At 49.1% G+C, this 9,309-nt stretch overlaps 1 protein-coding gene across 1 annotated transcript in view; it reads left to right on the top strand.

Annotated features, from left to right (window-relative positions):
- Positions 1 to 9,309, top strand: part of pdia5 (protein disulfide isomerase family A, member 5) — a 50,661-nt gene that overhangs the window by 4,436 nt on the left and 36,916 nt on the right. Inside the window, exons 4-6 of the mRNA XM_056436499.1 lie at positions 7,169 to 7,252; positions 7,322 to 7,367; positions 9,196 to 9,288. Of these exons, the coding sequence (XP_056292474.1) occupies positions 7,169 to 7,252; positions 7,322 to 7,367; positions 9,196 to 9,288 (223 nt within the window). The remainder of the gene's footprint in view (positions 1 to 7,168; positions 7,253 to 7,321; positions 7,368 to 9,195; positions 9,289 to 9,309) is intronic.

Here is a 9,309-nt window from a genome sequence, read left to right as displayed (position 1 = left end):
TCCTTGTCTCCTTCACTCCCTCTCTCCTCTTTGACATCCCAGCCTCCTTTAGTACGTTCTGTCAGCAGGGCTCACTCAGTCTAGAGGAAGAGAAGCTGACCACTAGAGGAAGAGAAGCTGACCTCTAGAGGAAGAGAAGCTGACCTCTAGAGGAAGAGAAGCTGACCACTAGAGGAAGAGAAGCTGACCGAGAGAGGAAGAGAAGCTGACCGAGAGAGGAAGAGAAGCTGACCTAGAGAGGAAGAGAAGCTGACCTCTAGAGGAAGAGAAGCTGACCTCTAGAGGAAGAGAAGCTGACCTAGAGAGGAAGAGAAGCTGACCTAGAGAGGAAGAGGAGCTGACCTAGAGAGGAAGAGAAGCTGACCTAGAGAGGAAGAGAAGCTGACCTCTAGAGGAAGAGAAGCTGACCTAGAGAGGAAGAGAAGCTGACCTCTAGAGGAAGAGGAGCTGACCTCTAGAGGAAGAGAAGCTGACCTCTAGAGGAAGAGAAGCTGACCACTAGAGGAAGAGAAGCTGACCTCTAGAGGAAGAGAAGCTGACCTAGAGAGGAAGAGAAGCTGACCTCTAGAGGAAGAGGAGCTGACCACTAGAGGAAGAGAAGCTGACCACTAGAGGAAGAGAAGCTGACCACTAGAGGAAGAGAAGCTGACCTCTAGAGGAAGAGAAGCTGACCGAGAGAGGAAGAGAAGCTGACCTAGAGAGGAAGAGGAGCTGACCTCTAGAGGAAGAGAAGCTGACCTAGAGAGGAAGAGGAGCTGACCTAGAGAGGAAGAGAAGCTGACCTAGAGAGGAAGAGGAGCTGACCTAGAGAGGAAGAGAAGCTGACCTCTAGAGGAAGAGAAGCTGACCTAGAGAGGAAGAGAAGCTGACCTCTAGAGGAAGAGAAGCTGACCTAGAGAGGAAGAGAAGCTGACCTCTAGAGGAAGAGAAGCTGACCTCTAGAGGAAGAGAAGCTGACCTAGAGAGGAAGAGAAGCTGACCTCCAGAGGAAGAGAAGCTGACCTCTAGAGGAAGAGGAGCTGACCTAGAGAGGAAGAGAAGCTGACCGAGAGAGGAAGAGAAGCTGACCTCCAGAGGAAGAGAAGCTGACCTCTAGAGGAAGAGGAGCTGACCTCTAGAGGAAGAGAAGCTGACCTCCAGAGGAAGAGAAGCTGACCTCTAGAGGAAGAGAAGCTGACCTAGAGAGGAAGAGAAGCTGACCTCCAGAGGAAGAGAAGCTGACCTAGAGAGGAAGAGAAGCTGACCTCTAGAGGAAGAGAAGCTGACCTCTAGAGGAAGAGGAGCTGACATCTAGAGGAAGAGAAGCTGACCGAGAGAGGAAGAGGAGCTGACCTCTAGAGGAAGAGGAGCTGACCTCTAGAGGAAGAGAAGCTGACCTCTAGAGGAAGAGGAGCTGACCTCTAGAGGAACAGAAGCTGACCTCTAGAGGAAGAGGAGCTGACCTAGAGAGGAAGAGGAGCTGACCTCTAGAGGAAGAAGAGCTGACCTCTAGAGGAAGAGAAGCTGACCTGAAGAGGAGCTGACCTCTAGAGGAACAGAAGCTGACCTCTGGACCTCCCTCCCTGGCCTTTGTTCTCTGCGTCCTGACCGTTAGCTCATGTGTCGTCCTAGCTCTGTGTGGATTGAAGAGCTCCGTTTCATGAGCTGATTCAGGCAGCCTGTCGTTCCCAGAGCGGCCTGGTTGCCCTGCTCCGTTCTGCCGGCTGCTGGCCTGGCACTTCCTTTCAAAAAGTCCAATTTATTAAAGTATCTCATGCACGGAGGCACGTCTTCTGAAGAGTGTTGTGAGGAGGATGTCACAGCTCGCACAAAGAGCTTCTCTCTGTTGTTGTTGGTACAAAGAGAACAGCCGTCAGCTGAGACTCAAAGAAACGAGAAATCACAGCAAAAGGAAAAGAAGAATCGGAGTTAAAGGAACAGGAACATGAGTAGAGGGAAGAGTCTTTATGAGAGGCTGGATGGAGATGTGTTCAGGCATCGACCATGACCCTCATAGTCAATGACGGTCAATGACGACGAGGGTCAATGAGGGTCAATGACGATGAGGGTCATAGACGATGAGGGTCAATGACGGTCAATGACGATGAGGGTCATAGACGATGAGGGTCAATGACGGTCAATGACGATGAGGGTCAATGACGATGAGGGTCATAGACGATGAGGGTCAATGACGGTCAATGAGGGTCATAGACGATGAGGGTCATTGACGATGAGGGTCAATGACGATGAGGGTCATAGACGATGAGGGTCAATGACGGTCAATGACGATGAGGGTCAATGACGATGAGGGTCATAGACGATGAGGGTCAATGACGGTCAATGAGGGTCATAGACGATGAGGGTCATAGACGATGAGGGTCAATGACAATGACGGTCAATGACGACGAGGGTCAATGAGGGTCAATGACGATGAGGGTCATAGACGATGAGGGTCAATGACGGTCAATGACGATGAGGGTCAATGACAGTCAATGATGGTCAATGACGGTCAATGATAGTCAATGACGATGAGGGTCAATGACGATGAGGGTCATAGACGATGAGGGTCAATGACGGTCAATGACGACGAGGGTCATAGACGATGACGGTCAATGACGATGAGGGTCAATGACGGTCAATGACGATGAGGGTCAATGACGATGAGGGTCAATGACGGTCAATGACGATGAGGGTCATAGACGATGAGGGTCATAGACGATGAGGGTCAATGACGGTCAATGACGATGAGGGTCATAGACGATGAGGGTCAATGACGGTCAATGACGATGAGGGTCAATGACGATGAGGGTCATAGACGATGAGGGTCAATGACGGTCAATGAGGGTCATAGACGATGAGGGTCATTGACGATGAGGGTCAATGACGATGAGGTCAACGATGAGGTCAATAGCGATGAGGTCAATAGCGATGAGGTCATAGACAATGAGGGTCAATGACGGTCAATGAGGTCATAAACGATGAGGGTCATAGACGATGGTCAATGACAATGACGGTCAATGACGAGGTCAATGAGGGTCAATGCGATGAGGTCATAGGCGATGAGGTCAATGACGGTCAATGACGATGAGGTCAATGACGGTCAATGATGGTCAATGACGGTCAATGATAGTCAATGACGATGAGGGTCAATGACGATGAGGGTCATAGACGATGAGGGTCAATGACGATGAGGGTCATAGACGATGAGGGTCAATGACGATGAGGGTCAATGACGGTCAATGACGATGAGGGTCGATGACGATGAGGGTCAATGAGGGTCAATGCGATGAGGTCATAGACGATGAGGGTCATAGGCGATGAGGGTCAATGACGGTCAATAGCGATGAGGGTCATAGACGATGAGGTCAATGACGGTCAATGACGATGAGGGTCAATGCCGATGAGGGTCATAGACGATGAGGTCAATGACGGTCAATGAGGGTCATAGACGATGAGGTCATTGACGATGGGTCAATGACGATGAGGGTCATAGACGATGAGGGTCAATAGCGATGAGGGTCAATGACGATGAGGTCATAGGCGATGAGGTCAATGACGGTCAATGAGGGTCATAGACGATGAGGTCATAGGCGATGAGGTCAATGACAATGACGGTCAATGACGAGGGTCAATGATGAGGGTCATAGACGATGAGGTCAATGACGGTCAATGGCGATGAGGTCAATGACAGTCAATGATGGTCAATGACGGTCAATGACGATGAGGTCAATGACGATGAGGGTCATAGACGATGAGGGTCAACGGTCAATGACGAGGTCATAGACGATGACGGTCAATAGCGATGAGGGTCAATGGTCAATAGCGATGGGTCAATGACGATGAGGGTCAATGACGGTCAATGACGATGAGGGTCATAGCGATGAGGTCAATGCGATGAGGTCAATGGCGATGAGGGTCATAGATGAGGGTCATAGGCGATGAGGGTCAATGAGGGTCAATGACGGTCAATGACGATGAGGGTCGATGACGGTCGATAACGGTCAATGCCTATGACGGTCAATGACGATGAGGGTCGATAACGGTCAATGCCTATGACGGTCAATGACGATGAGGGTCAATGCCGATGAGGGTCATTGACGATGAGGGTCAATGACGATGAGGGTCGATGACGATGACGGTCGATAACGGTCAATGCCTATGACGGTCAATGACGATGAGGGTCAATGAGGGTCATTGACGATGAGGGTCGATGACGGTCGATAACGGTCAATGCCTATGACGGTCAATGACGATGAGGGTCGATGACGGCGATTCATGCCGGCGACGGTCAATGACGATGAGGGTCAATGCCGATGAGGGTCAATGACGATGAGGGTCAATGACGATGAGGGCCATTGACTGAGTGTATTTGCGGGTGAATGTTCCAGGTAGGGCTGCAACTAACGATTATTTTGATAATCGATTAATCGGTTGATTAATTTTTCGATTAATCGATTAATTGGATATAAAAATTTAAAAAACTTTAATTTTCAACCCTTTATTCAAAACAGGGTCCGTACGGTCATGGAAAACCTGGAAAAGTCATGGAATTTTTAAATGGCTATTAGCAGGCATAGAAAAGTAATTGAAAAAAATTAAATCCCAAAATAATTGGAAAAGTAATGCAAATGTGTTTTATTCAAATGTTAATTTACACGGTATATATACGGTATGCTTTGGAATTCTCATTGTTAGTTTAAATATTACATCTTCTCACTTTGTCACGTATAGACAGAGTTTTCACAAAATGTTGAATCATGGAAATGTGGTTTAAAGTCATGGAAAGGTCCTGAAGATCCACTGGTCATGTGGATGAACCTGTTCATTGGTCACCATGGTGATGAACCTGTTCACTGGTCAGCATGTGGATGAACCCTGTTCACTGGTCACCATGGTGATGAACCTGTCCACTGGTCACCATGGTGATGAACCTGTCCACTGGTCATGAGGATGAACCTGTTCATTGGTCATGAGGATGAACCTGTCCACTGGTCAGCATGGTGATGAACCTGTCCACTGGTCATGAGGATGAACCTGTTCATTGGTCACCATGGTGATGAACCTGTTCACTGGTCAGCATGTGGATGAACCTGTTCATTGGTCATGAGGATGAACCTGTCCACTGGTCACCATGGTGATGAACCTGTCCACTGGTCATGAGGATGAACCTGTTCATTGGTCATGAGGATGAACCTGTCCACTGGTCAGCATGGTGATGAACCTGTCCACTGGTCATGAGGATGAACCTGTTCATTGGTCACCATGGTGATGAACCTGTTCACTGGTCAGCATGTGGATGAACCTGTTCATTGGTCATGAGGATGAACCTGTCCACTGGTCATGAGGATGAACCTGTTCATTGGTCATGAGGATGAACCTGTCCACTGGTCATGAGGATGAACCTGTTCATTGGTCATGAGGATGAACCTGTTCATTGGTCACCATGGTGATGAACCTGTTCACTGGTCATGAGGATGAACCTGTTCACTGGTCAGCATGGTGATGAACCTGTCCACTGGTCATGAGGATGAACCTGTTCACTGGTCAGCATGGTGATGAACCTGTCCACTGGTCATGAGGATGAACCTGTTCATTGGTCACCATGGTGATGAACCTGTTCACTGGTCAGCATGGTGATGAACCTGTCCACTGGTCATGAGGATGAACCTGTTCACTGGTAAGCATGGTGATGAACCTGTCCACTGGTCATGTGGATGAACCTGTTCATTGGTCATGAGGATGAACCTGTTCACTGGTCAGCATGGTGATGAACCTGTTCACTGGTCACCATGGTGATGAACCTGTCCACTGGTCAGCATGTGGATGAACCTGTTCACTGGTCATGAGGATGAACCTGTTCATTGGTCATGTGGATGAACCTGTTCACTGGTCAGCATGGTGATGAACCTGTTCACTGGTCATGAGGATGAACCTGTTCATTGGTCATGTGGATGAACCTGTTCACTGGTCAGCATGGTGATGAACCTGTTCACTGGTCATGTGGATGAACCTGTTCACTGGTCAGCATGGTGATGAACCTGTTCATTGGTCATGAGGATGAACCTGTTCACTGGTCACCATGGTGATGAACCTGTTCATTGGTCATGAGGATGAACCTGTTCACTGGTCACCATGGTGATGAACCTGTTCACTGGTCATGAGGATGAACCTGTTCATTGGTCATGTGGATGAACCTGTTCATTGGTCACCATGGTGATGAACCGTCACAAACAGACTGACAGCTCTCCTCTCCTGAGCAGTGGTCCCCATGTGGCCCCGCCCCCTGAACAATACCAGAGACGCGTTCCGATGTATTATTTTGTTCACCTGGCCCGCTGCCGTTGAGATTGCAGTGAGACGCGGAGAAAATGTGAAGTGGTGCTCTTCACAATAAAACATCTTTGATGGACGTGTCGCGTCTCGGCCAATCAGCGTTCAGATGTCCACAGCATTTGGGAAGTTAGGTTAGCTTGAATGTTAGTCCGCTACATCTGCTGCTGTCACGCTGCACAGTGTAGCGATGCTAACAAAGTACCGTACGTTAAAAACGATGTGATTTAGCATATTTTAGTATCGATACTTCATTAAGAGAGCGATCAGAGCGCACGCTGCTCCGTTAAACGCTGTCTGCACGCGCAGCGCTCACAGCGAGTGGCGGCGTGGCTTATCTCCGTTGCCTTTCTCCGTGGAAAAATATTTTCCGCTATCTGCCACGGAATAAATAACCACGTTTTCTACGTTATCCTCTTGTGGAAATGCCACACACGTCGTGACATGTAGCGCCCTGGTGTCTGGGGTCATGACGTCACCCGGAGGCGCACTTAGCTCCGTGAATGTCTCCGACGACGTGAATGACTTCCGCTTCCAGCGCCACGTGAGCAGCAGCAGCCAATTAGATTCATCAACAGAGGAGCAGCTCAGCGCTGATTGGCTCTCACAACGCAGCGTTCTGTCCTCTCCGCTCCGCTCTGGTTTCTCCTGCGCCGCTCTGCGCTCAACTCAACTTTGTTTATACTCCGTGACTTATTGAGGGCTGTAATAATCGCGCGACACAACGAATCGATGATGAAATTCGTTGCCAACTATTTTAATAATTGATTTGTATTGATTTTATCGATTCGTTGCTGCAGCCCTAGTTCCAGGCCCTTCTAGAATGTGACGGTCTCTCTCTGGTCTCCCCTCCGCTCAGGGACTCTGAGGGCCGTAAGCTCTGTAAGAAGCTGAAGGTGAACCCGAGCTCCAAACCCGGAGGAGCCGAGCTGCTGCATTACAAGTGAGTACCTGGCTCCCCGCGGTGCTCCGCTCCTCCCGGCGTGCTTCACCGGCCATGCTTCTGTTTCAGAGACGGGACGTTCCACACGGAGTACAGCCGGCCGGCCACCTTCAAGGTGAGTGCCCTCATCACTCTGTCTCTGGCTACTAAGTGCCCGTCACTCAGCTCTCACGGAGGTCATTAACCGGATTCCAGGGTTGTGGTTTCCTGAGCAGCGATGAGCTATTAAGGGCGATATACGGTATGAATGAGATCTCACAATGTTATCTCCAGGCCTGTATTAATAGTGCACTGTGAAACCTCCATGAAGAGCAGAGCCCCAAATAACCACCAGGTAGCTCCAGTCCATCTGGACGTGTGACACATCCGTATATCGGGAGAGTCTGATTAGTATTCTCCTTGCTGGCGCGTTGCTCGGGTTTCTTTCCCTGGCAGATGGAACGTCCTCGTGAAACAATAAAACACCAAAAGTCTGAGTTCAAACCATTGCCAAAAATGACATCATTATTATCTCTAAATATTCCAGCCGTGTCCACGCTATCATGCCACTCAATGAAATATGTCCTGACATATGGTTCATTATAGTTACACAGATCTTTACCAGGCCCATCACCAGGCACTTAAAGGTCCCGGAGGTGGACCGCGATGGTCTCTCTGCGCTCAGACCTGGCAACGCAGCGTTGCCTGTTGTGACTTCTGCAAAGTAAAAGCATCAGCAGTCACTCTCTTGTTCACATGTAGCCTAGTTGATGATCTGAAGGGGTTCTGCTAGTTGTGATATGAAGGGGTTCTGCTAGTTGTGATATGAAGGGGTTCTGCTAGTTGTGATCTGAAGGGATTCTGCTAGTTGTGATCTGAAGGGGTTCTGCTAGTTGTGATATGAAGGGGTTCGGCTAGTTGTGATCTGAAGGGGTTCTGCTAGTTGTGATCTGAAGGGGTTCTGCTAGTTGTGATCTGAAGGGGTTCTGCTAGTTGTGATCTGAAGGGATTCTGCTAGTTGTGATCTGAAGGGGTTCTGCTAGTTGTGATCTGAAGGGGTTCTGCTAGTTGTGATCTGAAGGGGTTCTGCTAGTTGTGATCTGAAGGGGTTCTGCTAGTTGTGATCTGAAGGGATTCTGCTAGTTGTGATCTGAAGGGGTTCTGCTAGTTGTGATCTGAAGGGGTTCTGCTAGTTGTGATATGAAGGGGTTCTGCTAGTTGTGATCTGAAGGGGTTCTGCTAGTTGTGATCTGAAGGGGTTCTGCTAGTTGTGATCTGAAGGGGTTCTGCTAGTTGTGATCTGAAGGGATTCTGCTAGTTGTGATCTGAAGGGGTTCTGCTAGTTGTGATCTGAAGGGGTTCTGCTAGTTGTGATCTGAAGGGGTTCTGCTAGTTGTGATCTGAAGGGATTCTGCTAGTTGTGATCTGAAGGGGTTCTGCTAGTTGTGATATGAAGGGGTTCGGCTAGTTGTGATCTGAAGGGGTTCTGCTAGTTGTGATCTGAAGGGGTTCTGCTAGTTGTGATATGAAGGGGTTCTGCTAGTTGTGATCTGAAGGGGTTCTGCTAGTTGTGATCTGAAGGGGTTCTGCTAGTTGTGATCTGAAGGGGTTCTGCTAGTTGATGACCTGAAGGGGTTCTGCTAGTTGATGACCTGAAGGGGTTCTGCTAGTTGTGATCTGAAGGGGTTCTGCTAGTTGTGATCTGAAGGGGTTCTGCTAGTTGTGATCTGAAGGGGTTCTGCTAGTTGATGACCTGAAGGGGTTCTGCTAGTTGATGACCTGAAGGGGTTCTGCTAGTTGTGATCTGAAGGGGTTCTGCTAGTTGATGACCTGAAGGGGTTCTGCTAGTTGATGATCTGAAGGGGTTCTGCTAGTTGATGATCTGAAGGGGTTCTGCTAGTTGATGACCTGAAGGGGTTCTGCTAGTTGATGATCTGAAGGGGTTCTGCTTGTCCTCCATTCAGTCTATGGTGGCGTTTCTGAAGGACCCATCGGGACCCCCGCTGTGGGAGGAGAACCCTGAGGCCAAAGACATCGTCCACATAGAGACAGAAAAGGTAAGTTTGTGACCTAATGAC

This window comes from Pseudoliparis swirei, chromosome 2, assembly GCF_029220125.1.
Source record: "Pseudoliparis swirei isolate HS2019 ecotype Mariana Trench chromosome 2, NWPU_hadal_v1, whole genome shotgun sequence".
In the NCBI taxonomy this organism is placed as follows: domain Eukaryota; kingdom Metazoa; phylum Chordata; class Actinopteri; order Perciformes; family Liparidae; genus Pseudoliparis; species Pseudoliparis swirei.
Note: the sequence above shows the minus strand (reverse complement) of the source record. Positions and strands in the feature narration are given on the sequence as shown.